The sequence below is a fragment of the Nematolebias whitei genome, chromosome 2 (assembly GCF_014905685.2).
Source record: "Nematolebias whitei isolate Nwh7 chromosome 2, NemWhi1, whole genome shotgun sequence".
Classification (NCBI taxonomy): Eukaryota; Metazoa; Chordata; class Actinopteri; order Cyprinodontiformes; family Rivulidae; genus Nematolebias; species Nematolebias whitei.
Window position 1 is genome coordinate 7,966,407 of NC_056499.1, and position 12,903 is coordinate 7,979,309.

General features: G+C 40.6%; 1 protein-coding gene across 1 annotated transcript; it reads left to right on the forward strand.

Annotated features, from left to right (window-relative positions):
- Positions 1-7,951: 7,951 nt before the first annotated feature.
- Positions 7,952-12,555, forward strand: si:dkey-56m19.5 (fibrous sheath CABYR-binding protein). The gene is made up of 2 exons (XM_037696422.1): positions 7,952-8,137; positions 11,008-12,555. The coding sequence occupies exon 2, from the start codon at positions 11,016-11,018 to the stop codon at positions 12,450-12,452; it is 1,437 nt and encodes a 478-aa protein (XP_037552350.1). The 5' UTR covers positions 7,952-8,137; positions 11,008-11,015; the 3' UTR covers positions 12,453-12,555.
- Positions 12,556-12,903: the final 348 nt, after the last annotated feature.

Here is a 12,903-nt window from a genome sequence, read left to right on the forward strand (position 1 = left end):
GCCTTCGTCCAGGCAGCCACGGGGTACGTCGTATTAACGCCGCCACAGGTATTATTTCAAATGTATTATGAGCAATTTATATTATACAGTGTGGAATAATTGCTATTAATATTTATGTAGTATAATGTAAGAAAAAAAAATGTCACGGACCGTTATGTTTTAACTGTCAAAAGAGGAAACTTTTGGCTACGATCCAACAAATGATGTCATTGTGGCATGATTTTTGTACAGCTGATAGATGAAATCTCGTTTACTGTCTTGTTGCTGGCATTTTTACAGCTCTTGTCACTTTTTTTTAGGCTTCATTAAGATTTTGAACGTACAACAAGCTGAGATACAATTAAATACGGAAGCCCATTTGTGCCACTTAAAAGAAGAAGAAGAAGAAAATAAGACACGATGTGGAATTTTGAATTCATTACAAGAGTTTGGAAGTTGGCATTATGATTGTAAAAATCTTAATAATGAATTTAAAAGTCATATTTATAATATACAAAGTCGCAAATTGTGAATTTAAAACTCACAACTTTGAGAACTCTCAACCTTGACCTCTCTAAGTGGCTTTAAGATTCTGTTGGGACTCCTGGAAGGGACCAATGCAGACATGTTCCTGTTTTTAGTTTTCTACATTCGCCTTATAATCTGGCTGTTTTGCTTTTTTTGCCATCTTATTTTAATTTGTAAAAAAAAACAAAAAAAAAAAACTGCATGCCTCTTTTATGACTGTCTATTGTTGTCGCTCTTGTCCACTGTTGTCGTCATTCTTTGTTGAAATCAGGTCTCTTGTAAATGAGTCCTCGAGGCTCAATGGGACTAACCTGTCTAAATAAACGTTGAATGAATATTTGTGTTTAAAACAGTTACAAAAAAGTTTTAACTATGAGATGCAAAGTTAAATTTATGAAGTTCAAAGTCATAATTATAAGATGTAAAACCCCAAATTCTAAGTTTAAATTTATAACTAGGGCAGCACAGTGGCGCATAGGGATGTAAATCACCAGCTTTACCACGATATGATATTATATTGATTTGTTTGTACGACGACACAGTTTTTCTCAATATCGCAAAGTCTGTCAGGATACGATTTCGATTCTATTCGATTCACAAATCTGCGATCGATATATTGCAATATCAAATGCCCATCTCATTTACATATAAATAAATTTACACAAACAATTCAAATATGATTTAACCATTTTATTTCTGTTATTACAGGCACCAGGCATTTAAAAAAAAAAAATAATAATTTTTTCTTAATGAAAAAGCAGCTCTGCGTAACATCTACGTCACCACGTACTGGCGTAGTTGTGTCACGGCTTTTTCTGTTTGGGTTGAAACTGAAGTGGCCGCTTCAAACCGAACAGAAAAAGAAATGCGTCGGTGAAACGCTGTAATCATATCGAAATATCAAAAAATGTGCTTAAAACTCATATCACCGTTATTGAATAAAATTATATCCTGATATATATCGATATCGAATTATTGTCCAGCCCTGCCCCCACGACCCAAAAATAAAAAAGTGGGTAAACGATAATGGAGATGAATACACCTTAATTTAATCCTATACTGTAATAATAATTTAATGCTCAACACAGTAAAGATTTCCCAGCAGATAGAGCTGTTCTTAATATTTTAAAACCGAATTTGATGTTTTCGTAATTTCTCTTCATGGATTAGATTATAAAAGTTAGTGCTATTGGTCAGCACTAAAGTAGAAAATAAATTAAAAAACAAAAAAGTTAAGTACTGTAAGACTTTTTCAACTCAGGCATTTTGATTAATAGATGGAATAACTGACAAGCATCAATTCATCCCAAATCACTGGTGTTTTACATGTTGCTTATCGCCCAACTTTGCAATATTAATAGTGATTTCTACTCGTATACATATTGCGTTACATTACTGGTAAAATTCTCACATTTTCATTACTTTGTTTTGGCTAACTGTACCTAATATACAGTAAATTATTATGGTAAAGAGACAATAATTATTACTTTTATATACTATTTTTTATAAATTCTACCTATTATTACTAATTTTTATTGAAAACTTGTCTATCAGTGGAGTATAGCCTGGGAACAGCAGTTTCCCTCATTCCTGCACGCGCTCATTCTTGTGGTGCGCTGTAGGCATGCATAGCGTTTTGGACAAGGTGCAGTAGGTGCGGGCGGGCCACAACCCCACCTAAGAAATGTATTCACCCTACAAAGTAGTTCCTTCTAATAAACCAAGTAAATTACTTATTACTGAGCTTGTTGTGTATTGTTTGTTTGGTGTATTTTTCAACTATTTTTACAAGTTTAAGTGGAATTTACAATGATTTTTAGTGATTTGTTTGTTTAAAAAAAAAAAAAAAACTTGTTACTGTTATGGGGCAGTACCATTCAGTGACCCGCATTCATCAAATGTTTATCAAGCATTGTCGCCATCATGGTGGGATCTTATTTAACCAGTTCTGTGGTGAGAGCGGGCGTGTGCGGTCAAGCATTTATCTTGTAATCAGAAGTATCTGTGTTTGATCCCTGCTGGAACATTTATTTGAATTGAAAATGATATTTTTCATTCATTCATTCAACCTTTATTTACCTCGAAGACTCATTTACAAGTGAGACCTGTTTGGACAGACAATAAAAAGTGGTGAAAAATGACACATAGGATTTGGAGACAACAAAAATCCTAACATGCTCTTAATCTTTGGTTGAAGGTTAACACCATGATAATGAAAAAAAAAAACTCTCGCACAATGACGCCGACACTCCGCAGGGGACGGGGGACGCAGGGGCGGTGAGCCTGTCCAGAGACAACGCACAGAGGCACTGCAGAGTTCCCTCTGGAGAGATCCGTACACAGTCGGGGGGGTGTCGAGGACGGCCAAGGACGAATCCAAAGAGTCCTGAATTGATGACAGAATGTTTATTCAGCTGGGCTCCTCTGAATAGTCCGTAGACTTCCTCGGTAGGAGGGGATGGAGGAGCAGAGCATCAGGTTTACACAACTTCCAGGTGAATTAAGATAAGATGGCCGGTCAAGGCCAGTCAGCCAAATTCAGATAAACACGATTGTTTTGGGGACAGGCAGAACTTTTACTGACTTCTACCTTGAGTCTGCGTTGGTCCACTTGGTTCCAAAACGTCCAGATTAAATGGCCACACCAATGGACCATGCCTGAGAATAATCCCCGAGCGCTATAAACATGCGGGAGTGGTGGTACCGAGGTTAGAGAAGGCAAGCCTGTGATTGGAAGGTCGCTGGTTCAACTCCTGGTACCAACAACATCATAAAATGTGAGTGGGAAAGGTGAAGCACCCACACCTGCCTCCACCCTTATTTGCCCCGCTCTGGGCCATTGAGCAAGGCCCTTAACCCCCACCATCTGCTCCCCCGGGCGCCCTAGATAGCAGCTCTGTGCTCCACACAGAGGGCTGTAGCTCGGTGGTCTGTGGTTGCGTCAGGAAGGACTTCCAGCGTAAAAATAATCGCCAAGTCTTCGTGTGACTTAGTTCGCTGTGGCGACCACTGAAGAAGAAGAAGAAGGGAGCAGCCAAAAGAAAGAAAGAATATATATATATATATATATATATATAGAAATATATATATATACACATGTGTGTGTGTGTGTGTGTGTGTGTGTGTGTGTGCGTGTTCTGCAATCTGCTGTCTCTCTCATGTGTCAGAGAGTTGTTGTATTGTGTTAATTAATTTAGTCATGCATCCAAGTGGTCAAAGTTTCCCCGTTTCAGGCGGGTGTGGATGAGGGGGGGGGCGTCCGTTTCTCTGATTTATTAGACCAGACTGTTTTTCACAAGACTCAACCTCGACACGCGGGAGGAAGGGAAAAGGCGACAAGTTTGTGCACAAAAACAAACAAAACAACAACAATAATAAAATATTAAGCAACATATGTCCTATTTTTACCACAGAAAATGCAACGTGCTTAGTGATTCAGGAAACTAATGTCCGCCCCACTGATATTTTGGCTCAGGCGTCGCCTCAGGTCGTGGAGAATCTACATCTCTTTGTTTCCTTCGGCTCCAGTCAGGGTCAGCTGGGCGACGAGTTGCAGACGATGAGTTTCTCTCTTGAGTGCAGTTGTTTTGGCAGATTCTTTGGAGCCTCCCTGAGTCTCATCTGTGCGAAGCAGGTTGGTTGGGGTAGCGGTTACACTCATGGGAGTGCATTCCAGAGCTTTTGCATCATGTGAAAGTCAGCCTTCGCTGCCTCTTTGTCAGCGCTGAGATCTGCCGAGAGCGGGAAAAACAAACAAGATGGAGCCTATGTTCTCTTTTTAACCCAGCAGCTGAAAACATTTAGTTATGTGTTTGAATTTATACGTTTGTTCAATCATCGCTTCTTCCATTGACATTTACTTTTATAAATGCTTTTGATTTGTCATCTTTTATTTGTTCCGTGTGTTGTTATACTGCATGTCAGGTGCTATTACGCTGTTACGGAACTATAATGTCCTACAGGCAGAAATCCAATAAGAGGGAATTTATCGACAGACGTTCAGCCTTCCTCCACAATTAATGTGGTTCTTCTGTTTCTTTTCTTTTCTCGAGTTTTATTAATGATTCGGGTTGAGTTCAAACCTAAATGAAAATCTGGAAAATGCGTCGCTATTAAAAAAACAAAAAACTTTACAGTGACTCACACCAGGGGCGATTCTAGAATCTGACCTTTAGGGGTGCTTAGCCCCCCAGTGCTGACAATGGCTCTTTGCTTGAACAACACAGTGGCCATTGGTGTCAGAATCATTGATAATCCTCTAAGGGCTATTCAACAAAACTGCTCAGGGGGGCCACACTTACTGAAAGTCAGCAGCTCAGGGGCCAAACATCCAGTAATTAAAGTCATTATGTCAATAAACCAAGCATTACAATAATCTGTTACCTTTTAAATTTGTTTATTTTGTTGCATTGTATCGTAAATGCAATGACCCCAGAACCGGCCCCAAATTTATTTATTTTTTTACTTTATTTTTTTAGGGGTGCTTGAGCACCCCCCCCAAAAAGAGGCTAAAATCGCCACTGACTCACACTTTTGTAATTCATGTAGGTCTTAAGTTTGAATCGTTATGATCTTCAAAAGGTCTTAAAATGTCAAATTTATCTGACGGGAACTTGTGAAACTTTCACAAATGTACAGAACATGTTAGGAGTGTAAATAGATGTTTGCAGAAAACAGTATTTTTGTGTTTTATTAGTTATTGTTGTTGTTTTTGCAGCCTTTCACCATGTTCCACAGCTTTGCGCTGTCAGCTGTGATACCACAGGAGGGCAGTGTCTTCTCAATAATTTCATTTTAGTGCTTCATTTTCTTAAAACTTTAACAAAACCATGTTATATTAGAATAAATACGAACAAAGTAATTGTTTTTGTGTGTTTTAGTTAAAAAAATAATTCTATTCAGTTTTATTTTAACTCTCTAAGTTTTTTTTTACTTGTAAATTCAGCCCTGATTAAGTAGATAAAGGACATGGTTCATGCCGGTATGTGATTAAAGTTCAGTCTCGGCGGTTTTGAGTGACTAATCAACAGTCTATTGTTAAATTGTTAAAGCTTTCTTCCAGTTTCACTATAGGCCAGAACAGGTTTGTGTGTAATGTCGTGGAAAATCCCAGTGGTTCCTTTCTGTACGCAGATAAAGAAAGATAAAGGGCTTTGTATTGTCCAGCTGTTTTAATTAGATTACACGAGGCGTTCACAGACACATTCAGCTCACTACTGATGCTGATCGAAGCTCGCATTGTTTCTCAAAGAATTTTCACAAGTCGACGGCAGCTCAGGTCTCATTTGTAAACCTGACTGATTATCTGGTAGGGTCAGTTGTTGAATTTCATGAAGTCTCACTCTCACTCAACTTGTCCCATCGAGGAGACAAAATCAAAGAGGTGCAATCCTTTAAATATCACGACGGTTGTAGCAGATTTCCACTTCTCCTTCTATACCATAGCATAAATCACAGCCTCATATTAAATAGTTAACATGACGCGTTCGTTAATTAGCGCTTCAGTTTTCTTGGTTTTACCGTCTCAGAATAAGCTCATTATGTTGGTCAATATAAATACTTTAAAATCTATCACCTTGCATTTTTATTCCGTACATTAAACCCAAAGCTAAACAAATAAATTGTATTATCTTCATCATCATTGCCTGTTACCAAAGGCGGAGGGGCAGTGAGGTTTTTGCCCACGTCTGTGAGCGTGTGGACAGATTTTATTGTAACTCTCAAAGCAGTCACTCTGTTGGTGTCAACTCAATTCAAGATGGCCACCGCCACCAACTGAGCTTGGGGAACACAAAAATGGCCATAACTCACTCAGTTTTAGATACTGAACTAAAACTTGGTGTGGTCATGTCTAACACATGCTCCAAATGTGAAAGGTCTCTGCTTAAAACGTATAAAACGTAAAAATCAACCCTGTTTGTCTGTTAGCAAAATATCCCATGACCTATTGGATGTAATGCAATGAAGCTCTGAGAAACATGTCGATGAGCTTTTTGTTTACAGCTCATTAACATTTGGAATCAGCCCATTTCAAGATGGTTACCACAGCCAAAACGAAAATCGATACGACTTAGTCCGTTTGACAATAATTAGGCTAGTTTGGTGTGATAGTAGCTGCAACTGTTCTCCAATCTCACAGTAGTAAAGATAAGATAATACTGATAATGATCTCATAAAAACATTAAGCGTTTTATTTAGGGATGCACAGTATTATCGGCCTTGTATCAGCATCGGCCGATATTAGTGTTAAAGTTCAATATCGGACATTCCATCAAAATAACTCCCTGATACGAAAGACGCTGTTTTTGTATGACAACGCCGCGACAAGGATGTCTGCAGCGCCAGCACAACATGATGACGTCACACGCGCCTGCCTGATCTGATCACGGTGGAGAGGAAGAAGTCAACATGTCGGCGGTGTGGACGTTTTTTTTTGTTGTTGAAAATGTCGGATTCTGAATTGATTTTTGGACTATACGTTGAGCCTCGCTAAATCGTCCCCAGTCGGAGATACTCTTCCGATGTACCCGAGTTACAAGCCATCGTTCCCGACGCCATTGAGAAGCTAATAGCTGATAGAACGTGGGTGCGTCAAGCGTTAACCCCATTAGCATGATTAGTCGTACGACACAAAGGATAGACAAAAACTTTGAACTTCAAAAGTCTGTCCTTCACGCACAAGAGTGCAGAGGGTCCCACACTGCAACTAAGAACTCGCAGCAAGCCTCCACAAAGGAGACAGCTTCGCAAGTGACTAATGCTAATAACATTTAACACTTTTCATTTAATATACGTTAAAGTGCTTTGCATACTGAATATGTCACCAGCTCTTACAGCTGTACGCAATATTTGTAGCAAATAAGCCTAAATAAAAGGGTTATGTTCTGACAAAGGAAAGTACATAAAAGTATTGGTATCGGTTATCGGACAAATGAGTTTTAACATATCGGCATATCAGATATCGGCCAAAAATCCAATATCATGCATCCCTAGTTTTATTTGCGAGGTTTGACCAAAGCGATTTTAACTTTGTCATTCAGCATGTTAGTTTAAACGTCTGCGTTAAATAAAGGCTGCGGGCGATATGCATTCTTTTATACATGTATTTGTGAGTATATCTTTTTCAAAACCTCTTAAGCTTCCTTTAAAATAATCCTTGCTTTGGTTTATTATAGGCAAACATAAATGAGTATTCTAACTTTCAAAATACTTCTTTGCATTGCAGAAATACCGTGTGTAACGCTGAACGGAGATCCTGAATCATTTCCTTTTGACAAAGGAGAAGAAAATTAATTTTATTAAGCGTAATGGCGGTGGTCTGGGTACACAGTCGCCCCTGGGCCTCGCTGTTTGTTCAACAGGGAAAGAAGTGATGTAGTGGGTGTGTGAGGGAGGGGAGGGGTTAAAGATTTGGGAGGTGTAGATTGCAGACAAGGCAGTGCTGGGGTTGGCTGCATTGTGATAGCGACAGATGTCCAGAGAACTGCGAGGGACACTCCTCAGTTGCAACACTCTGCACCTCTGAGAGCAGGGCCGGAATCTGCAGCTGTCACCCCAAAAGGCTTTTTCCTCCATTACCGCATCCACACGCAGACTGGGAATAAGGCACCAGGAGAATTGTCTACAAAAGGTACAGGATCTTTTTTTCAGTGTTGAAAGAAAGAAAGCAAAGAGAATGAAAGAAAAAGAAAGTTGCTCTTTATGCTTTGTTCTCTTTTCTTGCCTTTGATTTAATTCTGTTTAGGATGATGCAATAGAAGCAGGAATCTCCTTTCACTGTTTTAGTTCACAGGTAGTTTTAGATGACCAAAGATCCTCTGGAGATGGGAAAAAGATGCTAAAAGTTGTAGTTGATTTAAAAAAAATAAAAAATAATAATAAAACCTTAACGCTTCTGTTAGAGCAACAATGTTCAAATCAGTGGGAACAAAAAAGGGCAGAGCAGCTGAGGGAGGCAGCAGTGGGTGGGTTGAGAAGTGTGTGTGGGGGGGCTCTCTACATCCTCCTTATTCATGCGTTCATGGCAGGTTTATAGTTTTATTCTGCTCCAGTTTGTGTTACTACAGCAGATCTCGGCGTGTGTTTTCTGCCAGCTTTAACCGGCCCTCGGCGTCGGTGAGAGGGAGCAGTCTACAGATGAGGGGGGTCCTCATTCTTTGTTACTCGCCAGTATGGGCTGCCGGAGGCTCCATTTGCATTTGCATGTGTCCATCTTCCCCAATGCCATCCAGAATCGAGTCGGCACTTTGAATATTGTGTTTCTTACAGTGGTATTAACAAGAAAGCTTCAGAAATTGATGCCTAATTATTACTATGTCCTCTGTATTTTTTTTTTTTACCTTTGTTCGCCAAGGACACTTGTGCAACACTGGGCTGTTTGCTACTAATAAATACGTAGTTTTATCATTAACATGCTTGTAAATACTTGTTAAATTTGATTTTTTTTTTAATGCGTCTGTACAACTTTTTCTACTTAATTTATGGCGCATCTTGTGTTGATTTTTTTCATTGCATTACTATAAACATTTCTTCCTATAGCCACGACACCAAACTGACCTGCAGCCTTAAAGTTCCAACTTTTAACGTTCACCCATGTTCCATACTGTATGAATAGTATCTAAAATGATAATTGTGATTTTAAAGCCAATATAATGCAGCTTATCTTGTACTGGTGAGAAATGATGGCGTACAACAGCAGCTTTTATCAGTTTTAGTTTCAGACAAGCCTGTTTGTTGAGGATTTTCTGAAACACTATCTCTAACACAAAGTTGAACTTCCTGTTCTCTGTTCTAACGCTGCCATGTTCTCTGTGGCAATCACTGCAAATATACACTTCCTCTGCAGCCAACGCAGCATCGAGGCTTTAATTAAAAAAATATCTGTAGTAGTCCCGCAGTTGCTCAACTCACAAACAGATGTAATGGTTTTACATGAGTTTGCATTTAACAGAATTGGACGTACATTTTTGGCGGGATGTCATGTGAAACCAACCACAAGCTTTACATGATGTCTGTGCGCTTTGAGAAGGCGGTGAAACGAAATAGGCTACTGTACTTTCTAGTGGGTTTTTTTTCACGGTGGGAGAAACGTACAGTTCTGCGTGTACAGTATGGACGTTCACGTTGGACTTGTGGGATCATTTGGCATCGAGCCTCACCAGACATTCCTGAAGGAGCAGAGAGACTTTAGGGCTGTCTGACCTCAGCAAGGTTCCCAGGCACTAACGGTTGTTTTCCAGACAAACTGTTTGGGGCAAAAAGCAGTTTCCCAGTCCAACTTCTTGTTCTGTCACAGACAAAATACTTCTCTACTGAACTGGATACTCTACATTTGAAGGAACTATCGTTTTAGATAAACATGCAACAAGCTCTTTTATTTAATCCAGCAGATGTGTGTGAACCAGTCGGAACCATTTACAGATGCATATTTACTTTCACTGAAACCAAAAGAAATTTACCTATTTTATACCTATTGTCCACTGATTTAAACTTTAACCAACGTATGTGCCATAATGGCTCATTGTTTCACACATAGTTTATAGGATCTAATCAAAAGACCACTGAAAAATTATCTTTTTTTTTTCTGATTTTCTCTAATTTTACTATTTATATGTATGTATTTGAATACAAATAACATTTGTTTTATTATCTAATGAATTGACAACATCTCTTCTAAATTTCAAATAAAAATGTTGCCAGTCAGAGCATTTATTTTCAGAAACAAGAAATGGTTAGAATAACAGAAATGTTTTCAGACCTAAAATATGAAAAAGCATAACCCAAGTAAGATGAAGACCAAGCAGCAGAAGCTCTGGATGTACCAGAAGAAAAAGATGCAAGGCAAAGGTTTAACTTAAGAAGATAATTTTTATGACAGCTTTCATGCATCTTGACATGTTCTCCAGTCTGTCACATTACTGTTGGGTGACTTTTTGTCTTGGTGGCACAAAAATCAGCTCAGCTGTGTTTGATGGCTAACTACCATCCATCTTCTTCAAGTCAGAGGAATTCAATGTGTTTCAGGCCTGGAGATCAGGCTGGGCATGACAGGGTCTTGATTTGGTGGTCCTTCATCCACACCTGCACCCTATTGAGACTCATCCCTCTTCCAGTAACGCTGAAATTAGACCCTTCTCGCTCAAACTTTTCCTTTTCCACATTTTAGGTTTGTTTTTTATTATTCCAATTCCTTTGGAGGTACTACTAGCCCTATTACTGCCATCCAGCCTACCTATTGTGAGAGGTTTATGACCAAAGCAGTGGTTTTTATACATTTCCTCATTAAATAAGATTTGGTTCAGTGATCGCCTTATCAGCACTTCAAGTAGAATGAGGTGTGCTTGTGTTGGATTTCAACAAACATTAGAATGGAATGAATGTCACGCTTGTGGAGATGCTAAATTTGGAAACATTAAGTGGTTTCTTAATTTGTTCCTGAGCTGTAGATTTATATGTAAAAAGAAAAGAAAACATACACAATGTCTCTTTTTACTTTTCTAGGAGCCATCATGGGAGCCAAACTGAGCAAGAAAAAGAAAGGATATGACGTTAGCGATCCCAAAAGCAAAAACGATGAGACCCCAGCAACAAATGCCGCTAAAGTGGAAGATGGAGCCCCATCCACGGGAGCCGAGTCGACGCCTGGGAACAACGGTGTCGTTGAGGAGACTGTTGTGTCAGCAGTAGCTGAAGCTGCTGTAGCTTCAGAGGAGCCGAAAGCACCTTCAGATGAGAAAGCTCCTGCAGCTAAAGAAGAGGCTGCTCCTGAACAAAAATCAGAAGCCAAGGAAGCTGCACCAGTGGCAAAGGAACAGGCTGCAGCAGAACAAGCAGCTCCTGCTGAGAAGGAAAAGGCTGTGGAAGCAGCTCCACTTGCAGAGGAAAAGCCTCTGGTTGTAGAGGAAAAAGCTACAGTAGCAGAAAAAGCTCCAGAACATCCAAAATCTGCTCTTCCAGAAGAACCGGTACCTGTAGCTACAGAGGAAGTTGCTCCAGAGCAGAAATCAGCTGTCGGTGAAGCATCTCCAGTCGAATCCAATAAACCATCTCCCATAGAAGAACCTGCTGCATCAACAGCTCAAGCAGAACCAGAGAAGCCAGAACCCAAAGTAGAGGAGCCAACTGCAGAGCTGTCAATGGCTACGACAGTCACAGAAAGTGCATCTGCTCCAGCATCAGAAGAACCAGTGCAAGTTGAGGCTGAAACTGAGTCTACAGTTGTGCCCGAAGAGCCTCCTGCATCTGTGGCAGAACCACATGTTCTGGCCAGCACAGAGGCAGAGCCAGATCCCACCCAGGAGCACGTTACTGTGTCAGAAGCCACTGTGGAAGAAAAAGTTGTTCCTACCACTGTCTCAGAAGCTGAGCCTGCAGGAGAGATGGAATCAGAACCCAGACCAGAGACCAAGCAAGTTGGGGGTCAGGCAGCAGAAACTGTGGAGGTACCAGAAGTTAAAGTGCAACAAGAGCAAATGACAGAACCAGAACAACCAGAGTATGTGGAGACAACTGAGCCAGAACCTGAACCAGAACAACCCACAGGACCAGAGGTAGAACAGTCACCAGAGCCTGAACAAGTAGAAGAAACCGAACCACAACCAACCCTGGCTGCATCTGACACTACTGAGGCAGAATCATCTGACGCCTTGGATGCTTCAGCTCAACATGTCTTCAGTGAAGCTCATCCTGCAGAGGAACCACCACCAACTGAAGCAGCAGAACCTGCCCCTGAAGTCATCATCTCACAGTCCGTTTCCACCAGCAGCATGACTGTTGAGTCTGATAAAGTAGCCTTGGAGGAGGTAGCGTGCCCAGAGAACAAGGTGGAAACCAAGTTGGAAAATGGAGATTTAGAGAGCCCGTCTGTCCCAGAGAACATGGCAGAAGCCGTTCCAGCAGTGAACGGGCAGTGCAGTGATAATATAGCTGGGCCGGCCGCACACTGAGACGAATGTGTTAACGGGAATGAAAATCTAGAGGAGATGTCCGTTAAAGAGCTGAGTGAGTTTGAACTGAAAAAGGACTTGTGTGAGGACGTCCAGAAAGTTCCTGATGCGGTCGCAGACATGGTGGAGAGTCTCAGCACTGAGGTCACTCAGGCAGTCTGAAAGGAAGCCATCCTTTGCATCACTGTGAATTCAATCCTGGTCCTCGATGATGAAAGCCTCCAAGTTATCCCAAACAACAGCCAGGCTTTCTGACACGCTTTAACCACTGCACTGTCTTTCTGTGGTGGCTCAGGAAAAGTTTCCTCGAGTAACCAAAAAAATGATACGACCACGTGATGAACGTTGACAGACAGAGGCAGGTAGTGAATGAGATTAAAGAGCAGAAAAGAGACATGAGTTGGTAATTTTAATCCAGGCAGATTCTTATAGTGGACAGCTCGTCAAAAAT